At 38.6% G+C, this 25,029-nt stretch overlaps 1 protein-coding gene across 1 annotated transcript; it reads right to left on the reverse strand.

Moving 5' to 3' along the window:
* Positions 1 to 12,288: 12,288 nt before the first annotated feature.
* LOC104103879 (uncharacterized) lies at positions 12,289 to 12,681 on the reverse strand. The gene has a single exon (XM_009611821.1). It carries the CDS (start codon positions 12,679 to 12,681, stop codon positions 12,289 to 12,291), a length of 393 nt encoding a protein of 130 aa, XP_009610116.1.
* Positions 12,682 to 25,029: the final 12,348 nt, after the last annotated feature.

Here is a 25,029-nt window from a genome sequence, read left to right on the forward strand (position 1 = left end):
AAACACAGCCCACATCAAGTATCACAACATATCAGCAAAACAATAGGGACTGAGGTAAACATGTACAATAATATCTATGACTGAGTGCAATTAATGTGAGCATGAATAAAGCCTATTCATGCTCTCTAACATGAAAGCAAACAAGTTCAACAACAAATAAACACATAACCACAAATAATAGCTATTAGGCCTCACAACCTCTCGGGACGGACCAAGTCTCAATCCCTCGCAGTGCACATCCACACGCCAGTCATCTAGCATGGGTATCACTTCCAAACAATCATGTGATGTCAAATCTCTGGGTTTATACCCTCAAAGCCAGAGTTAAAACTGTTACTTACCTTAACAGCGTAAAATCCTACTCTGGGATGCCTTCGTCTCTGGACTCGGTCTCCAAAAGCTCTGAATCTAACCAAAATCAGAATACTACTATCAACATAGGCTAGAGAATCGAATTCCACAATAAAAACTACATAAATAGGCCAAAAATCCAAAATTGGCCAAAACCCGGGCCCCGGGCCCACATCTCGAAACCAGTCAAAACATGGCAGAATAACAAACCTCGTCCTCAACCGAGTCTAACCATATAAAATAGTCAAAATCGGACTTTGTTTTGTCCCTCAAATCCTCACTTAAAACTCTCCAAAACTCAAACCCTAACTCCCTCAATTTCACCCTAAACCCCTACTAATTTCATGGCTAATCAGTGGAAAAACATCATAAACGCGTGTAAATAAACCCAAGCGACTTAACTCACTGATGTCTCGTGATTCTCCCTCTAAAAACACTGCCCTAGCTCAAAAACCCATTCAATAACGAAGGAAAAAGGGTAAACATTCGCGAAGTGTGATATATATAGGTTCTACCCAGGGGTTCCGCACCTGCGACCCCATATGCGCATCTGCGGATTTTCATTAACTCACCAGGCTTCACTTCTGCGGTCACCTTACCGCACCTGCGGTCATCGCAGATGTGGAGATGTCACGACCCAAAATTTCCCACCGACGGGACCGTGATGGCGCCTAACATTTCACTTGTTAGGAAAGCCAACGTTAGAGAATTATTAAACCAATTCCTTATTTACATTCAGTAATTAACAATAATTAACTAAGATGAAATATAATAAGTGTGGAATATCATAAAACTGTATTAATTACTACCACCACCCGGATCTGGAATCACAATTCACGAGCATTCTAGAATTTACTACAAGTAATAGTCTGAAAGAAATACAACTGTCTAAATGAAGGAAAACAGTAGGACATAAAAAGATAGACGGGGATTTCAAGGTCTGTGAACACCGACAGATCTACCTTGAGTCTCCGGACAGCGGACTAATAGTAAATCTCGATCAACCTGAGCCGGTATCAAAATCTGCACAGAAATTGCAGAGTGCAGCATCAGTACAACCGACCCCATGTAATGGTAAGTGTCTAGCCTAACCTCGACGAAGTAGTGACGAGGCTAAGGCAAGGCACCTACAATCAACCTGTACAATTTAACATTGTATACGCAAATAACAGGAATGAAGAACTAAACAGGAAATGTCAGGAGGGGAGAAATACTAAGGGGAATACAGATAAAGAACTACAACAGAATGATCATCGGAGCAGTAAATATACCATGAATCAACAGGAATAATGAATACAATAAAGAAAAATGCACGGCATCACCCTTCGTGCTTTTACTCTCAATCTCACCATAAAATTAATAGAAACGGCACGGCATCACCCTTCGTACATTAACACTCACAATATGGCACGGCATCACCCTTCATGCATTAACACTCACAATATGGCATGTCATCACCCTTCGTGCATTAACACTCACAATATGGCACGGCATCACCGTTCGTGCATTAACACTCACAATATGGTACGGCATCACCCTTCGTGCATTAACACTTTCCCTTACCATAATGCAATGCATGAATAACAACAGGGAGATAGAATAACAAGTACAAACCTTACTTCAATATTTGGTTCCATAATATCAATCTCAACTTTGAAATAAAAATTCAATTATCACCAGAAAATTTCGTAAACATAATAAGAACGATAATTTGAACAGCACCAGTATAACACGTAATAATTTGGCATAGGAATAAGACAATATAAGAAAAACAGATGAACATGGAAAATAAGTAAATTGGCGGCGCATAAGTACTCGTCACCTCACATATACGCCGCTCACATAAATTTCACTTAGCAAATAATCTAAGGTTCATAATTCCCTCAAGTCAGGGTTAAACACAACACTTACCTCGCTATGAAGGCCACTTAATTCTCAATCATGGCTTTTCCTTTGGAATTCACCTCCAAACCACTCGTATCTATTCAAAAGTGACTCAATAATATCAAATATTGCTAAAGGAATCAATTATATTTTGTAAATTAAAGTTTCCAATTTTTCCTCCAAAAAGTCAAAAAATCGACCCCGGATCCACTTGGTCAAAACCCGAGGTTCGGACCAAAATCTTTTTACCCATTCACCCCCGAGCCCGAATATGTAATTAGTTTTGGAATCCTACCTCAAATTGAGGTCTAAATCCCCAAATTCCCGAAATCCCTATTTTCTACCCTAACCCCTAATTCTACCATGAAAACTCTAGATTTTAGGTTGAAAATTCAAGAAATGTAATGGGTAACTAAAAGAAAATGGTTTAGAATCACTTACCAACAATTTGGGGAAGGAATGACTCTTGAAAAATTGCCCCTCACCGTTTGATTTTTGAGAAAAATGAGTTTTTTGACAAAAATCCCATTTTGGGATTCTGTTAAGTGCAAGGAGACAATGTTCATCGCGTTCGCGAGAGCACTATCGCGTTCGCGAAGTGTATGGCCTGCCAAGCCTTCACATTCGCGAGGCGGTGCTCGCATTCGCGTAGGCTACCCTTCCCTGGTCTTCGCGTTCGCGAGATATTGCTCGCGTTCGCGATGAAGAAAAGGCTGACTTCCCCTGCCAGTGCCTAACGCTACGCATTCGCGATGGGCTTGTCGCGTTCGCGAAGGGTAACGCCCCCATCGCTTCGCGTTCACGACCAAGCCTTCGCGTTCGCGAAGAAGAAATTCTCAGCTGCCCTGTTTACTCTTCGCGTTCGCGAGAGTGCCTTCGCGAACGCGAAAAAGGACATGCCAGAACACAGATTCTGCAGAAAAACCAGATTTCCAAAGTTTAAAACATCTCGTGGCCTATCCGAAACTCACCCGAGCCCTCGGGGCTCCAAACCAAACATGTACACAAGTCTAAAAATATCATACGGACCTGCTCGCGCGATCAAATTGCCAAAATAACACCTATAACTCTAAATTTAGCACCAATTCAAATGAAATTCTCAATAACACTATAAAAATTCTATTTTCTCAACTGGGCGTCTGAATCACGTCAAATCAACTTCATTTCTAACAAAATTTCACATACATGTCTTAAATATCATAATGAACCTGTACCGGGCTCTAGTACCAAAATACGGAGCCGATACTAACAATGTCAAATATCAATCAATTCTTATAAACAAATAATTTCCAAACTTTTAATTTTCATCAAAGATTTGTAACTCAAACTAGAGACCTCCAAATTCGATTCTGGGCATACGCCCAGGTTCCATAATTCGATACGGACCTACCGGGACCGTCAAAGCACGGATCCGGGCCCGTTTACCAAAAATGTTGACTGAAGTCAATAAAAATGAACTTTTAAGGCATAAATTCTTATTTTCATCAATTTTCAACATAAAAACTTTTCGAAAACCTGTCCAGACTGTGCACGTAAATCGAGAAGGGTAAAAATGAGATTTTAAAGGCTTAAGAGAGCAGATTCGAGTTCTAAAATATAAGATGACCTTTTGGGTCATCACAGGAGACCAAGCCGCACCTGCGGTTCCTCTGCACACTTGCGCCTCAAGCCCGCACCTACGAAGCTCGCACCTGTGGTTCCCAATCCGCAGGTGCAGACACACCAGAACAACAGCTCCAGTTGCATTTTCCAACTTCCAAACTCCCTGATACCCATCCGAAATCATCTCGAGCCCCTCGGGACCTCAACCAATAATTCAAATAAGTCATATACCACTACCCGAACTTAGTCGAACCTTTGGAATGCCCAAAACAACACCAAAACACCAATCTAACATCGGATTCAAGCCTAAGAACTTCTAAGCTTCCAAAATTCGCCAACGACACTGAAACCTATCAAACCATGTCCGAATGACCTCAAATTTTGCACACACATCACAAATGACACTACGAACCTACTCCATCTTTCAAAATTTCATTCTGACTCCGATACCTAATTTTTCACTGCCGACCAAAATCGCCAAATTTCTAACTTTCGCCAATTCAAACCTAATTCTTCCACGGACCTCCAAATTATATTCTGGACACACTCCTAATTCAAAATCACTCAACGAAGCTAACCGAATCATAAAAATCCAAGTCCGAACTCGTTTACTCATAAATCAACTTTCGATTGACTTTTCTAACTTAGCTTTCTAACTAAGAGACTAAGTGTCTCATTTCACTCCAAAACTACTCTGAACCCAAACCTACTAACTCGATACAACTCAACACAGCTGAACAACACATAAATAAGAAGAAATGGAGAAAATGGGGCTACAACTCTCGGAACGACCGACCGGGTCGTAACAACATCCAAGTCTTAACACATCTAGATGTTGGCATTACTGTCATGTCTGCTTTGATCAAACTATACAACACATCCTATTCTAAATTAATAGTACAAACTAAAATGGGATATTTATACTTCTATGCTAAACTATCTACAATGGCTTCGAATAACAATAACAACAACAACAACAACATCCCAGTAAAATCCCACTAATGGGGTCTAGGGAGGGTAGTGTGTACACAAACCTTACCCCTACCCCGACGGGGTAGAGAGGCTATTTCCGAAAGACCCTCGGCTCAAAAAAAACAAAAACACAAAAGGACAAAAAGAAGACAATATTAGTATCACAACAACAATCATATGATAAATAGAAACACCATGAAATCCAGAAGAAGGATGCAAAGCAAAGGGAGACAATATTAGTATCACCATGACAATCATAAGAACAATAGGAACACCATGAAATCTAGAAGAAAGATGCAAAGAAAAAGTGATAGCTAGTAAATAAGACATGTATTGAAAAGCGAAATAGTAATCCACAACATTGCCACTAGCTATCTCAGACAAAAACCCTACATGACTAGTCCTACAATGGAACAAAGTAAGGAACGACTCAACTATCTCCTAACCTACAACCCTAATACTCGACCTACAATGGCTTCGAATGCCTCCGATAATCTATTTTGTCTTTGAGGTTTGCATACTTGACCAATTAATGGCTAGATACATGAATTACAACCATACTCATCGCAATAGTAGCCTTCCACATCATGCCTTTATTATTAAACACCACTTAGAAACATATTAGGAATATATTTGAATCGAACTTCATGCTCAAACAGTCAGAAATTAATAGAGTCAGTATATGCTTTAACATCCCACTTTTAAACACGTTGTTTGAAGTAACACATCAAATAGGATTACAAATTAACTCATATTGCCATACTAACACAACTATCCAACAAACCAAAGCAAAAATCAGAAATTTCATTCACATAGGAATATGAGTACATGAGTGTTCGAACCGACCTATTCAAAGCGAGAGGAATATCCAGGTCCAAACAAAGAATAGAAAATAAATCTCTGAAGTTGGAAGGAAGCAGCAGAAAGAACAAATGCAGCAGCAGAAACATCACAAAACAGCTTCAGAACCTACTCCCAAAAATCCACAAAGAACCCAGAACTAATGAAACAATGTTAATGAATTCGACAATTCTTTTTCTTATTTTTAGATCTGATTTCAACTTTCAGAGCATTTTTTGTGAGAAAAGTGAGTGGGGATGAGGAAATTTGCAGAGAATCGGTGTGTGTGAATGAGGGAATGTGAGGTCTGTTATATAGAGTATGGGGGTGTTCTATATGAGAGAAAATGAGAGGGGGTGTAGGAGAATCTGTCAGCTGAAAAATAGGAAAGAAAGCATCTATTTTTAACAGATTTTTGGACAGTTGTCCATTCAGAGATTTCACTCTATTTTTCAGCCCTTCCTTCTTCTGTTATTTACTCTTAAGTCCACAAATAACAACCCATTACTACTTCTTTAATTACTAAACCAGTCATTTTCCTCTTCTAGAAATATCTCAATTAGTTAAGCAAGATTCTCCTAAATTTCTTTATTTCAATTAACTCCCTCAAACTCCTAATATTTACAAATAAATTTTAACAGGAACACCTGGCGGATACAGAGATCAAAGAAGGCAGACAATTATGCAAATTAACCTAACAAACAATCTGTTTCAACATCTAAATTCAAAATCAATTATCCTAACACATCATGTAATTAAACTAACTACCATGTAATTTAATATTAACCAAATCATGCAAAACATGAGATCATCTAATCTTGAATCCTCATTAATCTGAATCAATTTTAACATTTGAGAAGAGCGACATACTCTAAGAAAATTGGAAGAAAAGAAAACTACTTAATCGAAGAGGAAAGAAAAAAAGAAATTACCTATTGATATTTAAGCAAAACAATGAAGAGTTGCAAAGGAATATGGGCGTTCAAACAGCGGCTTCGACCAAAATGTGACCTCCGAGATATGGCGTGAAACTTACATCAACGGACAATCCGATCTCATCAAGAGCTTTCGAATGATGTAAATTTAAACTGTAAACGGATGAAGACAGACGAGTGGTTAAAAAGGGGAATGGCTACGGCTAATCGACAAGAACAAGGAAGTTTAAAGGAAAAGTTAACAGATTCGAGAGAGGGGAATGTGTGGATTATTTGGTGAATGTTTGAGGGTGTTTGGAGGTGGTGCCGCCAGAGGCAGTTTTGGGTATGTGGGCGGCTAGGGTTAGAGGATTTGAGAGACATGAGTGAAAAGAGGGATCTGAGAGGGTTTGTTTTGGGGAGGGGGGTAGGTCTGATCTCTTAGGACAAATATATGGGGGAAAGGGAATTAGTTCTCAACCGTTGGATTAACTGAGATGAAGAGCCAGTATTGAAAGGGGGGAAACGGGGTCATTTGGTTGTTTAAAGAGCAGGACTAGTTTTGGAGTGGACTGTGGCGGGTATTGAGTTGGCATTGGGCCTGCGAAATTGAACCAGCAGGCCTCTCCTCTTTCCTTCTTTGTTTCATTTTCAAATTTGAACACTTATTTAATACTCTAATTATACCTATTTTGAAACTACAATTAAACTAATTAATTAGCTAAATTTGTGAATTAATGCAAAATTCTAAAACAAAATCCTTCAAACTAAAACGACTAATGATTTTTTTTTATATTCTAGAAATGCAATTAACATCTGATTAAGATCTAAAAATGCAAAGAATAAAATATAAAATATTTTTGTTATTTTCATGATTTGCAATGCCACTAAATATGCTAAAAATGCAAATGAATGCCAAACCAATAAAAATAAAGAAAATTCCTAAAATTCCATAAAGGCAATTAAACTATTTTGGAGTATTCTTAGGAGTATTTTAGGCATGGGGCAAAAATACGTGCTCACTATTGCCCATCTTTTCTCAAGAGCATGAAGAGTTTTCAAGCAAAGATAAAGTGAGCAATTATGAGCAATTTTGCCTGTTTGACACTCCATGGGAAGCATTTTGAAAATGTTTGACTGAACCTTGATTCCGAGGTTGCCTACATATCCTTGGCTATAAAGGAATCAAGTTAGTGTAGTTCTGAAAATTTTGGTAGCTGGGACTACCGGAAAGTTGTAGTTTCATTGTTGTTGTTGTTGTTACTGCTTGTTGAACTCCTTATTACACCAAAATTAAAATAAAATAAAAACTAAAAAAGCTTATTAGTTATGAGTTACAAGATTCCTATCTCTAAGTCTTTTGAAGCTTGATCTTGAGTCTTGGCTGGTTCTTCACGTAGACTTCGATCTGAACCTTAATGCTAGCTAGCTGCAGGTGCTAGTTCATTCTTCTATAGCTTCTTCTGAACAAAATGGGATATGCAATGCTCGTGAGTCCACATATTTTCATCCGCTTTTGCATTTTGGATGCACTTCTTTTCCTTTTCTTTTCTTTATTTTAGGTTGAGACTTCTTCTTTTGGTTATCTCGAACCCCGTGCCTCGAGGTAAAACCTGCTCATACACCAAAACAAACAAACAAACAAACAAACGAATTTTTCTGCCCTAGTTTTCACTAGAAAAATTTCGTGAGTTATTTGTAACAAAATTTATATTACTTCATTATTGAAATTAATAAAAGGCCGGGATTGGTGTACCCTGACTGTCTAAATGGTGCCTCAACTAAGGATTGGTGTACCTTATATTGGGAAATATCAACTACGGAGTGGCGACCCTATACTGGAAAAAACACAGTTAGGGGTTGATGTACCCTAAATTGGCGAGGAGACTAGGGAGTGGTGACCCTATGTCTAAAATAATATCAACTAGGGAGTGGAGACCCTATGTTGGAAGAGACGACTAGGGAGTGGAGACCCTATGTCTAAAATAACATCAACTAGGGAGTGGAGACCTTATGTTGGAAAAGAAGACTAGGGAGTGGAGACCCTATGTCTAAAATAAAATCAACTAGGGAGTGGAGACCCTATGTTGGAAAAGAAGACTAGGGAGTGGAGACCCTATGTCTAAAATAACATCAATTAGGGAATGAAGACCCTATATTGAAAAATGAGACTAGGGAGTGGAGACCGTATGTCTAAAATAAAATCAACTAGGGAGTGGATACCCTATGTTAGAAAATAAGACTAGGGAGTGGAGACCCTATGTCTAAAATAATATCAACTAGGGAGTGGAGACCCTATGTTGGAAAAGGAGACTAGGGAGTGGAAACCCTATGTCTAAAATAATATCAACTAGGGAGTGGAGAACCTATGTTGGAAAAAAAGACTAGGGAGTGGAGACCCTATGTCTAAAATAACATCAACTAGGGAGTGATGACCCTATGTTGGAAAGGATACTAGGGAGTGGAGACCCTATGTCTAAAATAAAAGCAACTAGGGAGTGGAGACCCTATGTCTAAAATAAAATCAACTTGGGAGTGGAGACCATATGTCTAAGATAAAATCAACTAGGGAGTAAATACCCTATGTTGGAAAGGAGACTAGGGAGTGGAGACCCTATGTCTAAAATAAAATCATCTAGGGAGTGGAGATCTTATGTTGGAAAAGAGACTAGGGAGTGGAGAACCTATGTCTAAAATAAAATTAACTAGTAAGTGGTGACCCTATGTTGGAAAAGTGACTAGGGAGTGAAGACCAATGTCTAAGATAAAATCAACTAGGAAGTGGAGACCCTATATTGGAAATAAGACAAGGGAGTGGAGACCTATGTCTAAGATAAAATCAACTAAGGAGTGGAGACCCTATGTTGGAAAACGCATCTAGGGATTAGTGTGCCCTATACTACCATGATTTTGAACTTTCTTCCCTTTTTCTTATTTTTTACTAAGAGAATGAGTAAAATGCGGGAAAGAATTTGGAGAAGACTTCCCTTTTTGGAGTTGTTGTTTTTGCAGCGTTGTTTCTAGCCCCCGCGCAGTTTCGTTTGGTTGCACCTTCTTCTTGCAAGGCTGCTTTTGGATTGCACATGTTTCCTGTTTTTCAAAAAAATAATAATTGTTAGTTTGAAATGGTGGTTGGTTTTGCGGCCTTGAGTATTTCAGTCACTTGTTCTCGGCCCGGCTTCTTTGATGATAATTTCAATCGCAATTGGTTGTCTCCTGAATACCGATTGCAATTATAGCCCCGGAGAACCTTTGGCTTATCCAAAATTTACCATGACGGTTGGTCGCGTGGGACTTAACCTTTACAACTTTATTTTGCCTTCGTGTGCATTTGACTTATTTCTTCCAATTTTTAACTTCTGAGAATTGGGGAATCCTTGGCTTTTCAAACCTTGCCAAGACGGTTAGTCGCGTGAGACTCAACCTTTTCAACTTGATTTTCTATTGTAGTCACTTCAATTTTATTTCTTTCTTTCGAGAGTTCTCGATTTCAAAACATCAGCCATCATGGCCAGTCGGGGTTGCCTTGATACCTTTGTCGAGGCTAGGTGCCTTTTTACATATTAGCTTGTATCAAATGAGAGCCCTGTAAATCAGTTTTGCCATCCCTTTTTTTCCTTAGTTTTGGAACAGAGTTAGACCGAAAGGGATTCAAAGAAAAACAAACAATAGAATGGACAATGAATTTAGACAAGAGGTATCCCTTTCGGGAAAAGGAAAGAAGGACTTATCTAGAGTACATGCAAACTTTAATGAACATAACTTGAATTTAGGATTGGATGCCTGATTGGTGTAAACCGTCCGACTCTCAGAAATTCATCACAACTTTTACCTCAAAACCGAGAAACCTTGCCTAGGACTGTGTTGATGCAATGGGTGTGAGGATCCTCTTTTCGATCAGTGGCGTCCTTTGCGGATTTTCACCAACTAACCTCTCTCATTTCTCTTGTCACCATCGCCTTATAGTGCTCTTTGCGAGTTTTCACTAACAAGACTCTCTCATTTTGGTTTCTTTACTCACCATCGCCTTACGGTGCCCGTGAGGGTTTTTACCAATAAGACTCTCTCATTTGGTTGTTTCAGATCCAAGTAACAATATCCTCCAATTCTTGAACATTCTCGTCGATTGATCAAAAGGACTTGAAAAGGATTTGGGTAAAAAGAATTTCAATTGAATTATAACTTTGGAACTATTCAGGCGAAACTATCGCCGAACCATTATAACATCTGCCCCAGTTTAAACTTTTGGGGGAATGTGGATTTTTGTTTTAGTGTGACTAAACCCCAGAGAGAGGCTGCTTACAATCCTTTCGGAATCAAGTTGAACGTCGTTCAATGAACTTTGTTTTTGATTTTCTTTTGTCTTTCTTTTCTTTTGTTTTTTTTAATTATTTTTAATTTGTTTTTCATAATAACTTCCATGTTCCAAAGAGGAAAATCAAAGGAAGGGAACCGGCTCAAAGGGTTTGCAAAAGATTGATAGAGTTTAGATAGCGAGAAACGAAGGCCTTCGTCATCCCAATCGGAGCATACTAAAGCTTGTGAAAAAGGGTCAAACGTAATACCTTTTGACCGCATATGCATTGACAGCTGTCTCAGCGACATTTCCTTCGATGTCCCCCAAATACAGCGCTCCCTTCGGCAACGCTCTTCTTATAATGTACCGACCTTTCCAATTTGGAGAAAATTTTCCTTTGGCTTCTTCATGATGCGGGAGAATACGTCTCAGAACGAGTTGTCCCACTTCGAATTTTCTGGGTCGCACTTTCTTGTTGTAGGTGCGGGCTATTCTTTGTTGGTACAACTACCTATGGAAAACGGCCATTCGCTTTTCATCAATCATATTTAATTGTTCCAACCGGGTTTTGACCCATTCCTTATCCTCGATTTTGGTTTCAACAATGATCCAAAGAGAGGGAATCTCAACTTCTGTAGGTATTACGACTTCAGTGCCATAAACCAATAAGTAGGGAGTGTCCACGACTGATGTGCGCACGGTTGTGCGATATCCCAATAGTGCAAAAAGAAACTTTTCATGCCATTGTCTAGAACCCTGAACCATTTTCCTGAGGATCTTCTTGATGTTCTTGTTTGCAGCTTCAACGGCACCATTAGCTTTAGGCTGATAAGGGGTAGAATTACGATGTGTAATTTTAAATTGTTCGCATACCTCCCTCATCAAATGGCTATTCAGATTTACAGCATTGTCTGTAATGATAGTTTTAGGAATATCAAAATGATTAATAATATTGGCATGCACGAAGTCCACCACTGCCTTCTTGGTGATGAATTTGAAAGTGACTGCTTCGACCCACTTTGCAAAATAATCAATGGCAACCAAGATGAATATGTGCCCATTTAAAGATTTCAGCTCAATTGGCCCAATAACATCCATGCCCCAAGCAACGAACGGCCAAGGCACTGATGTAGAATGTAGATATGAAGGTGGTGCATGAATCAGGTCACCGTGTATCTGGAACTGATGGCATTTTCGGACGAAACTGAAGTAATCATTTTCCATAGTCATCCAATAATAACCTGCCAATAGTATTTTATTTTCAAGGACATACCCGTTCATGTGAGGCCCACATACTCCTGAATGCACTTCGTTCATGATCTTTTCAGCTTCTCAGAAATCTACGCACCTTAAAAGGTTCAAATCTGGAGTTCTTTTATATAGGATCTCTCAACTCAAAAAGAAACTACTTGCAAGCCTTCTGATAGTTCACTTTTGATCTCCATTGGCTTGCTCGGGATATTCTTTTATTTTCAAAAATCTCTTGATATCATGAAACCATGGTTCACCATCTGGCTCCATTTCAATTGCGTTACAATAACCATACCTTTCTTGAACCTGAATCTCCAGCGGGTCAATATGAACATTACCCGGGTACGGCATCATTGAGGCCAAAGTAACTAATGAATCAGCTAGCTCATTGTGGAATCGAGGAATATAGATGAACTCGACGGACTTAAACTGTTTGCTGATATCCTCCACGCGTTGCCTATAAGGGATAAACTTGATGTCTCGAGTCTCCCATTCACCTTGGGCTTGCCGAATAATTAAATCAGACCCCCCCATGATTAATAATTCTTGTACATCCAGATCAACTACCATATTTGTAGCAACCCCTTTGGGAGGGTGCTACTTACGAAACAAATCTAATTTACTACTTACAACATTAAGAAGATATTAATTAAACAAATATTTAGAATAATTTAATAGCGGAAATAGGCTCATGCGATGAGGTCCAAAGTGCAATATTTATTCTTTTTTGAAAATACTCTTCATAATTTATTTATTTTTTTAAAAATGAAATACAATGTCAAAATATCAACATAAGGTGATATAACCCTTCTTGAATAATCAACATCACTGCAAGTTTGTATTGTACTTAAATTTCAAACTATCGGGTATAAAAAGGAAAACTAGTTTTTTTCTTTGTACATATATATAAGACAAAGTGTAAATTTAACATATTACAAGACTTGAGTTATTAACACACCTTAAAACAGCAAAATAAGTTACCAAATTCAAGTTACAAGATTTTGGTCTTAATATCCAAGCATCCAAATAACATACATAAGTGTGACATATATATATCATGTACAAGTTTCAAAACTATACAAAACCATGGTGCATATGCAAATGTGATCTTAATAAGTGCTCCCAAAAAGACTACTTCATAAGGCCTTCTTCAAATTTCATCCCGTACATTACCTATGATAGAAAACAACTATCGCTAAGCATAAAGCTTAGTGGCATATAAACTTTGGGCTTGGAGCCATTAACTTCTCCAATTTCTATTTTCAGTCATAGGTAGCTCAAATAAAATATAATTTAAAACAAGTGAACAAATATATCAAAGGTATCAAATATCAACCTTGAAGTGTTTCCAAATATCAATCACAATGTTCAAGATTCAAGAGTTGAGAAAGCATATACTATCAATCCAAGAAAGCTTGTCAAATATCTATTTTTCGCCCAATATGTACGTCATGCCATCACACTTAGAAAAATCAGATATCAATATGGACTGAAGCTCCAAATCAAGTAGGGTCAAAACCCAATAGTCAAGAGAATCAAGAACCATATTAAAAATGGCTTCCCAGTTCATACTTAACACGGACAAGTTCTATAATTTAAGACGAATTACAAATCCAAAGTCAAGATGGCAAAAGATCCAAATCAAGAGGCATGCCAAGATGAGTGACAAAGTCACTGACACAAGAAGGACAAAGTCCCGACAAGAATGCAAATTGATCAAACAATTTGTACGAGTGGGCGATTTAGCAAATATCTTGCAATACTTGATATAACATGAATGCAATGCTATTAATTGAAGACAAGAAAAATAAAATATCACGTTATTTCAAAATATTCCAGCAAATAAAAAGAGTACAAAGTTTATACACAAACCTTGGTGTTTTACCACAAAATAGTTCAACCATAACTTGAGGACGTTCGAATCGTCTACGCCCTAGACAAACCAAATTCGTCCACTTCCTCAAACACTTCCCCTAAGCTTTTACAATGATATATATATACCTTAAATACATAATAAAATATCTATATAAGTTTAATGATTTAACATGTCAAACTAAACATGATATTGGTGAAAATTACCCAAAATGTTTGAAACAGAAATTCTGAACAGTATCACTGTCTCGTGTTGTGACTAAGATTTGAAGATGAAAAAGGACAAATTAGACTGTGTGGTCTTCTTTATAGTTGTAGATATGTATTTTAGCATTTCAGAACATCTTGAATCACCCCCATATCAATTTTGTACAAAACGTTATGCTAAACTTACTAATAGTAGTACAGGGAGGGTTGGTAAAATAAAAAATCCGGGCAGCACCTACCCTGTACTTCATTGCCTATTTTCAGGTAAATAAAAGACAAACCAGGTTTTGATTCCTTTATAAGAGTTATAGATCTATGAAATATATTTCCAGAAAGTCTTAGATCACTTAACACGGAGCTCTATACAAAAAGATATGAAGAAAATACTAATAGATGTCTAGTGTAAAAACGGGTTTAGTAACTTACCACAAAAGAAATGAGCAACTTGAGCTTTACCAAGAACGAATTTTGCTGGTTGTTTTAGTGGAAATTTATGGTGCTTTTCATGAAGTTTTCAGGTGATAAGAAGGAGAGAGTGTAGGGGTTTTCTTTTTCTTGAAAGAATGCAGATGTGGAGTTTATGGAAGACTAAGTCAATCAAAGTTATCTTTAAGAATTTTGGATAAATATGAAATAAAAATGGCTGCCCAACTACTAAATATCCTTAGATAAATACAAAAGGGTGGCATCCCAAAAACTTAATTATAATGTATTTAACAACAATTCATCAAAATAATATTAAGTATTACACATAGCAACACCATGGAACTTCTTTGTCAATATTAACACAACCTAGAGTAAGGAATTTTCATGTATTGTCAATTTCATGTTTTGGAAGTGCGAAGTAAAAAATATCTCCTCATTATAAATATGTTCAATAAAAAATGCAAATATTAGTAAACATTTAGGGTGTTACAATATTTATGCCCATGATGTAGACTTCATACTCGATGGTATTGTTTGTATAGAAGAACTGAAGACGGGATGCGACCGGATAGTGTTGACCGGTGGGCGAAATCAGCATTGCCCCAATCCCCATGCCTTTTGCATTTATGGCCCCATCAAAGAACATTTTCCAGGCATTAATTTTCTCTAGAATTACTTCAACTGAGTTTGTTTCCTCGTCTGAAAAATAAGTGCTTAATGGCTGGTATTCATCATCGACCGGGTTCTTAGCTAGATGATCCGCCAAGGCTTGATCTTTCATCGTTGTGCGAGTGACATAGACACTGTCAAACTCAGTGAGAAGGATCTGCCATTTCGCTAACCTTCCAGTGGGTATGGGTTTTTGGAATATATACTTCAAAAGATCCATCTGGTTATGAGATATGTTGTGTAAGCCAACAAGTAGTGTCTTAGCTTTTGGGTGACCCAAGTTAGGGCGCAACAAGTTCTTTCTAGCAAAGTGTACTTGGCTTCATAACTGGTGAACTTTTTGCTCAAATAATATATGGCTTGTTCTCTCTTCCCGGTTACATCGTGTTGCACCAGGACACAACCAAAAGAATTTTCCAGGACTGTCAGGTACAAGAACAAAGGTCTTCCTGGCTCGGGTAGAACCAATATCGGCGGATTTGACAGATACTCTTTGATTTTATCGAAAGCTTCTTGGCACTCATATTTCCATTTGATTGTCGTATCTTTCTTTACCAGCTTGAATATGAGCTCACAAGTGGTAGTAAGATGAGCGATGAATCTGCTGATGTAATTCAACCTCCCTAGCAGACTCATGACTTCTTTCTTGCTCTTCGAGGGTGGCAAGTCCCGAATAGACTTTATCTTTGTTGGATCTAATTCGATACCCCTCCGATTGACTATAAACCCCAGGAGCTTCCCAGACGGAACTCCGAATGCACATTTAGTTGGGTTCAATTTCAAGTCATACCTCCGCAGACAGTCAAAGAACTTCCTCATATCTCGCACATGGTTTTCTTGCATTCTGGATCTAATGATCACATCATCCATATATACCTCAGTCTCCTCATGTATCATGTCATGGAAGATGGCAGTCTTAGCTCTCACGTAGGTTGCCCCGGCATTTTTCATAGCAAATGGCATGACCCTGTAACAATAAGTGCCCCAAGGTGAGGTGAAAGCGGTCTTTTATACATCTTCTTCATCCATCAGAACCTGATGATACCCAGCATAACAATCCATGAAAGACTGTATCTCATGTTTAGCATAGTTGTCAACAAGAATGTGGATATTTGGCAATGGAAAGTTGTCCTTGGGACTCACCTTGTTCAAATCCCGAAAATCAACACACACTCGGGTTTTTTCATCTTTCTTTAGCACCGGTACCACATTAGCTAGCCATGTGGTGTATCGGACCACTCAGATCACACCAGCTTTCAGTTGTTTGATGACTTCTTCCTTGATCTTATCACTAATGTCAGTTTTGAACTTTCTTTGCTTCTGTCGAACAGGTGGATAACTAGGATAGGTAGGCAATTTATGTACCACCAAATCAACGCTCAGCCCTGGCATATCATCATAAGACCATGCAAACACGTCTTTGAATTCAAATAAAAGCTGGATCAAGGCATCTCTAGTTCTTTCATCAGCGTGAATGCTTATCATGGTTTCTTAGATCTCTTCTAAACTACCCAAATTAACCGACTTGGTTTCATTTAAGTTTGTCTTAGGCTTATTCTCAAATTCTTTCAATTCTCGATTTATTTCCCTAAAAATCTCATCTTCATCATATTTTGGCTCTTGATTCATTATTTCAAAGTTAGATAGCATTTTAGAATCTAGGCATAAAGTCCGCAAGCATGTCATGTTATTTAAGTCCTCATTATTAGAACTGAAAAGAAAAAGATAATAAAAATAGCAAAATCAGAACAAAAGAAAAGAGACATCTATGGACGATGAAATATTGATTTCATTTCATTGAATTGAAAGATATGAGGGTTTACATCAGAATTAAAAGACAATAAAGTAAAATATTCGAGTTACACCCTGAAATAACTCGTAATGCAGAAGAGATGGCAAGACTAAACTACCAGGACTCCCGCCTGACAGGGAATGCGGTAGCCTCCCAGTTTTGGAGATTGAAATTCGGCCCCATATATTACCCATCGGCATGGCTCGTGTATTCCCCTGGCTGGACCATGTGGGACTCATATAGCATTTGTTTTAATGCTTCGCAGATATCATTGATTTCTTCATCCGTGAAGGCCTCTTTTTCTTCCTCCACATACTTTGGTTTGACAAATGATTGGGCGAGATATGGAATGGGCTGATATAGGACCCACCCGTTTTCTTTGCGTTTGTCAGCCCATGTTTTGTCGGCCTCTGTAGCTTGGAAGCCCAACCAAAAACACTTCTCATTGACGATTGGGGAAATTAGCTCAGTAATTCCCCATAGAGATACTCTGAGCCCCTTTCCGGGCTTGTACCCATTTCTAATTATTTGGGTGGCGACCATGATCGAAACATTAGACAAGCAAGGTTGAGGTAATTAGGCCCTTTCTTCAAATTGGTCAGTGACCACAATTTTGAAAGATTGATACACAATGTGCTCACTGCCTTCCCTAGCTTCAAGACACGGGACCGAGGGGTCCCGGTAGATGGATTGCTCATCTTCTCCATGGACAACAATCTCTTGATTATCATATTCAAACTTGACTATTTGTTTAAGAAAGGAGGGAACAACTTCGGCAGCATGAATCCATGGTCTACCCAGGAGAAAATTGTACAAGGTTTCCATGTCCAAAACTTGGAAGGTCACCTCAAACTCTACAGATCCAATAGTTAGAATTAGATCAGTTTCTCCTATTGTCTCTCTCTTGACCCCATCAAAAGCTCGTACGCAAATGTTGTTAACCCAAATTCTTTCTGTTCCAATCTCCATTCTCTGGAGTGTTGAGAGAGGGAAAATGTCTACCCCAAACCCACCATCTAACATCACTCTTTTCACATAATAGCCCTCGCATTTGACAGTCAGGTGGAGGGCTTTATTGTGGGTAGCTCCCTCTGCGGGCAAATCATCGCGGCTGAAGGAAATATTATTGACCTCAAAAAGTCTTTTGGCCAATTGTTCGATAGAAGTATCAACCGGGACATACACTTCATTTAATGTTTTGAGGAGAACTTTTTTATGTTCATCCGAACTTAGTAACAAAGATAAGAGTGAGACCTAGGAAGGAGTCTTACGGAGTTGGTCAACTATTGAGTACTCTCAAGTTTTCATCTTTCTAAAGAACTCTTCCGCTTCCTCATTGCTTACAGGCTTCTTGGATGGCATCTGTTTATCCCTGTTCTGTTTGGACTTCTTTAGCTCTTCTAGGGTATGGTACCTCCCAGACTTATTCATCTCATTCACTTCCCCCATAATTTATTTCCCTTTGTATGTAACCACGGTTCTGTTGTAGTTCCAGGGGACTTTGGTAGGATCTTTCATAGAACTCTATGGTGTGGGGCTGATAACTACGGGCTCAGTCATCCTTGGTGAAATTACCTACCCCCGCGCCACAAATGTCCCCTATGGTACATATAATCTTGGCACATTCAATGTAGCGTTCCTTTCATCGAACTTCTTGGGAGTGCTGAGGATAAGTTGTTCTTTTCTCGGGGCCTTAGGAACATAAAGAACCACGTTCTTGGCAGGTGCTGGCCCAATGTTTACTTCAATAGACCCGGTTTTATTAACTTCTGAAGCAGACTGGAATAGGATTCACCAATGGGGGTGAAATTGTTTCTTCTGGGAGGCTCTTATGTCTGAATATGAAACACTTTTTTGGCCACTCAAACCTTGCATGTTTTTCAAGCTCTGTTCCAAGATTTTCATCTTCTGAGCCATTTCTTCCTGCTTTGGATTTCTAACTGTTCTTTCTTACTCAATCGGAGACTCATACTGTGGTTGTAGAGCATACGAGTCTGGAGTGACATGAGTCATATCGGGTTGAAATTTTGGACCTTAGAAGGTGAATGTTGGGGGTTCAAAGCATGGCTTGGGCACAGTTGGTTGTGCCATGGTGAAAACTAGTAGTGCGGAGAACAACGTTGAAGGTTCCCCGAAAAACGGTGCCTGGGGGCGAACCACAGAAGGCATACCGGTAAAGTTGGATGATATTGTAAGGTACCCATACGGGATAAATGGGTTGGTCATAGGGATGTTGGTGGTTCCACGCGTCCTTGGGATCAGCTCGGGAAATCCAGAAATTTCACTTGGTGGTTCCCTACCATTAGACCAAGCGTCCTACATTTCCAGTATGCGGAGACGCATCATCTTATTTTCTTCGACAGTTGCCAATTCAGGTTGTAAAATAGACAATCCAGGGCTATCCTTGGGATTAATAATGCGGAGATTGATTTCTGAAGCCATTGGAACCTTTCCTTTGGATCTTGTAAAATAGGGGTGAGAAGCCAGATTACCGACAAAACCAACCACCTGAACAGAACCTGGCTTACAGCACACACAATAACATTGTCAGTTTTGAGACATTTAACAGATAGGGAATCACACATTGGGGATGCAACGCACCTGAACAGTTAAACGCTTCTAAATTAATTTTGCAACGGCTGCGTATTTCATCCCGGATTTCACTATCTCTTTTCCACTCTGTAATTCTTTTATTTCATTTCCACTCCCTTTTGCTCTTTTGTTTTGTCATTCCTGGTTTTCTCCTATTGTCTTTACTCCTGGTTTTCACTTTTGTTTTTTATCACACTTTTCTTCCTTTTCTTTTACTAATTGTCTCTCAATTTTCTCTTTTTTGTTGATTTTAACTTAAATTAATTTTGGATATGATCGCATCCGATAGGGATTGCCTACGTATCATGACACCGCATGAATCAGATCATTACATAGTTCAGGGGAATAAATGCAAAATGAAAGTAAAGAAATTTTTTGGGGTTTTCAATATTTCATTAACAAAATCTTTTTGTTTTTTCATTACAAAGACTCGAAGACATTGATAACTGACTTGAAAGAATAAGATACAGATTCAAAGCAAAATAACACAGACTCAAAATGGACGAAAAGACAAACAGACTTGACGCGAGGAAAAAGTAAAATACAGACTCAAAGACTGAACGATCAAGAACACAGATGAGCCTTAAATGTTATTCTGGGGGCTCGAGTGACTTCAGACGGTCTCGGTGCAGGGCTGCTTGTAAGCTCTTCTGGAAGGAACTCGAGGTCGGCCATGACCTAGCGAGCGAAATACAGCACCGAAGAAAATAACATAGCTCGAGTCATATTTTCACACTCATTGCATTTCATTGCCGTGTAGTCAGCTATTTCCTTGATTCTGAGCTTGATAGCACCCTTCTCCTGGAGCAGTCATACAATCTACTGTTCCCGGACTTCCACTATTTGCATGGCCTTGTTATTGTGGTTTTGCAAAGTCAATACACTCTCTTCCAATTTGTTAATCAAGGCATAGCAATCCTCCCTCTCTGTCTTGAAGTCTTTCACTTGTTGACCCATTTCGTTTTCAACAACATCCAAATCTTTCCTTAAGATCGCGACTTCTCGGTCATAACTTTGCTTCACCTGGGGGGATAACCTTGTATGTTCTTCTGCATCTTTCCCTAGCTGGATCATCCTTGCGTGAGCTTTTGCTAAATATTTTTCGGCCTTTGTCAGGTCGGCCGCATAGTCATGCACTTTTCGCCTCAAGTTGCTCATTAATTTTTCATCCCTTTCACTCCTTACAGGCGTTTCAGTAGCTATTCTCATTTCCCTAAGTTAGGCTCAGAGCGTCTCATTCTCACGGGTTAGACTTTTCTTTTCACCTTCAGCTTCTTGCGCTTGTAAGTCATTCTCAAATTTGAGGTTTCTCAACTTTTCTTCTAAGGCTATGGTTGCTTGGTATTCCTTTTCCTTTTCTCCCCAAGCCAAACGTTCACGGATTTTATCATCAAAATCCTGAACATGAGGCCTTTTGGCGGGACTTTCAGGCTCAGGCTCATCATCAATGCGAGACATTTTCTCAAACCACATAGCATAACCTGGGTCTACCTCACCTCTCGCAGGATCTGGCACCTGAGTATCATCTTTCAAGTACCGGCAGCCATTCCAAATTTGCTGGATTAAAGTTTCGGGGAGTGGAGATTCTAGGTGTATCTCAATGACTTGGACACTCAAATCTTCATCCTCGGGCACCACTTGGTACCTTCCCAGCTATCTTAGAACTCTTTGCGGTGCATACGGTTGGACACTTCTTAAACCCATCAGCAACAGAGAGCTTTTCAAAGCCGATATGTGTATCACTTCCCTTACCGGGAGCCATCCCAAGGTCCACTCAATTTGACTTGTGTTTCAAGATCTTAAGTAGGATATCCATGCTTCTACCCCTTCTGGAGAATTGTAATCTTTAACTCTTTCCTCGTAACTCTCGATGAAATTGTTCTTGCTCATGCCATATTTTATGAATTTAGGGTGATGACGGAGATGCTCAATCAACCACATCTGCAATAAAATATTTTAGGCCGGGAAAGGGCACTTATGGTAAAAGTGATGCCCAATTGACAGACACGTCTGTTCTTGCCAGAATAGCCCTTCAACAATTTTGGAGATGTTCTAAGGCTATTCCGACATAAACAGCTCGGGATGCAACTGAAGCTGGGTCGGTTTACTCATTTGACCAAAACACTGGACACATTTTATTATTTTGGGTTATTTTTTCAAAAATGAGGCCGAACCTTATGGAGGTTGCCTACGTATCTCATATCCGGTGAGAATCGAACCTACGTAGTTCGGTTAGTTTTGACACAACAGGAAAACATGCCTTTTGAAATGACTTTTCTTTTGTTTTTATTTTTGTTTTTTCAAAATTTTGGCAGAGTTTCAGGATTTTTCAAATACCAGAGTTTTTCAGAACCGGATAAATTTTCTCTCTCCTACCTTACTCTTGTTTTATTTTCTTGATTTTCTTTCCCTATTCTAGAAGTCGGTCAACATGCAAGTCGAAATAAATAAATGCACAAATAGCACATAGGATGCATCAGGGTGGTCTTTTATTTTGAGTACACCTGTCCTAGACGGACCCAACCCTTGTATTGAGTCCCCAAAGTCAAATGGGCGTGATGCAAACAAACGTTCCTACTAGGGATCCAGCATGAGGCTATGTTATTCTAGGTTTAAAATCCTAGGGGTGTGTTTTAGACTTGGCTTACCCAAGCGGACAGCTTGAGCCGAGATGGGGGCAATGTACCGGGAGCATGAAAGTCTACCAGGCCTAGTTGCTGATCCAACCTCGTTCTAATTGGTATGACCTCTAACAGAAAAATGGCCCACGCGCACGTGTACACCAATAGTTCAGAAGACTCAGAAGGGAGGCGTAAGAAGGCAGTTTATTCAATTTAAATAATATCAAAGCGGTAAATGAGTGACAATTAGTACATTAAACCAATAAACACAGTAATATCAATAATCAAGAAAGCCAAGTATAGATAATATTATAATCTTGAATTCTGAACCCCGAACCAGAGATTCTGGGTTCGTATCCCCGGCAGAGTCGCCAGAGCTGTCACACCTCCTTTTTCCGAAGAATAGGGAGTTTTTCCAGTTAAACTGACATTATTCAAAATGGATTATTTATTTATTTAGAGTCACCACTTGAAATATTTATTATGATGTCCCAAGTCACCGATTTAATTTAAAATCTCAAATCAAGGAAATTGACTATATTTATGGTCCACGAACACAGAAGCCCGTGTAAGGAATTATGTTAACTCGGGAGAGGTGTGATGCACTCCCGAATTTCATGGTTTAAACACGGTCGCGTTTAATCATATCTGGCATAATTAATTATTTAATTACACTTTTTTTTAAAACCTATGTGTATTTTATCTTTTACCACTTTTAATTATGGCATTTATGGATTTATCTTTGAAACAGATCACATGTGCGTAAATCTATTTTATTGGATACGTTAAATCATGTCACGTGTACGTGTACACAATTAATCACGCTTTATTAATTATCAAGATGGTTTTTAGCCCAAGTCCCACGACCGCATACTTTGATTTTATTTTGGGAATCATAATCATGTCACGCGAACGTGTACACAATCATGATAGTAGATTAAATGCGCGCCTAAAGCATTTCTACTATGCGGATAATTCAAAACGGTATGAAATAAATTGTTGTGGTTTACTTATTTAAGCTAGAATGGGGTTGTCAATTAACTTCTAAATCACCTCATCTTTATATGTAAGGCTAATGGGTAATCCGTTTAAGTCTGGACTTATTAGCATATTTGTAATGTTTAAAAGCTACTCAACTTAAAGCATTTAGACAGTAATGAAGGGAAACTAGTTAAGGCATTTTAAAAGGCATCTAACAACTTAATATATTATTATCTTATCAACATTGATTAATCAAATAAGATAGGCAAATGGGCTCAAGCGAGAAGCCCATCTTTGTATCACTAATGACATCATTGAGTTCCAAATCTGTGAAACTCCAGGCCCACATCAAGCCTTATTAGAGTAAAGTCATAATTTCAATTTTAATTGCAACTACTAATTTCGGAAATGGCTACTACTCTGAGTTTAACAAACTTAATGATGATTTCAAACCTTTGGATGTATCAAAAATAGAAATTAACCTCAAAAAAATATTATCGCATTTAGTCATGCATCCAAGTCTTAACACATCTAGATTTTGGCATTACTGTCATGTCTGCTTTGATCAAACTATACAACACATTCCATCTTAAATTAATAGTACAAACCACAATGGGATATTTATACTTCTATTCTAAACAATCTACAATGGCTCTGAACGCCTCCGATAATCCATTTTGGCTTTGAGGTTTGCAGACTTGACCAATTAATGGCCAGATCCATAAACTGCAGCCATACTCATCGCAATAGTAGTCTTCCACATCATGCCTTTATTATTAAACACAACTTAGAAATATATTAGGAATATATTTGAATCGAACTTCATGCTCAAACAGTCAGAAATTAATAGAGTCAGTATATGCTTTAACAGTCAACTTTTATACACGTTGTTTGATGTAACACATCAAATAGGATTACAAATTAACTCATATTGCCATATTAACACAAATATACAACAAACCAAAGTAGAAATCGAAAATTTTATTCACATAGAAATATGAGTACATGAGTGTTCGAACTGACCTATTCAAAGCAAGAGGAATATGCAGGGCCAAACAAAGAATAGAAAATAAATCTCTAAAGTTGGAAGGAAGCAGCAACAAGAACAAACGCAGCAGCAGAAACAACACAAAGCACCTACAACACCCACTCCCAAAAATCCACAAAGAACCCAGAACTAATAAAACAATATTGATGAATTCGATAGTTCTTTTCCTTTGTTTTAGATCTGATTTCAACTTTCAAATTATTTTTTGTGAGAAAAATGAGTGAGGATGAGGGATTTTGCAGAGAATTAGTGTGTGTGAATGAGGAAATGTAAGGTCTGTTATATAGAGTATGAGGGTGTGCTATATGAGAGAAAATGAGAGGGGGTGTAGGACAATCTTTAAGCAAAACAACGAAGAATTCCGAAGGAATCTGGGAGGTCAAACAGTGACTTTGACCAAAATGTGACCTCCGAGATACGGCGTGAAACTTACATCAGTGGATAGCTCTCATCAAGAGCTTTCGAATCATGTAAGTTCCAACCGTAAACGGATGAAGACAGTCGAGTGATTAAAAAGAGGAATGGTGGCGGCTAGGGTTTAGTTTCAAGATCTAAAAATCGACAAGAACAAGGAAACTTTGAAAGAAAAGTTAAGAGATTCGGAGAGATATGAATGTGGGAATTATTTGGTAAAAGTTTGAGGGTGTTTGGAGGTGGTGCCGCCAGAGGCTGTTTTGGGTGTGTGGGCGGCTAGGGTTAGAGGATTTGAG

This window comes from Nicotiana tomentosiformis, chromosome 8, assembly GCF_000390325.3.
Source record: "Nicotiana tomentosiformis chromosome 8, ASM39032v3, whole genome shotgun sequence".
Classification (NCBI taxonomy): Eukaryota; Viridiplantae; Streptophyta; class Magnoliopsida; order Solanales; family Solanaceae; genus Nicotiana; species Nicotiana tomentosiformis.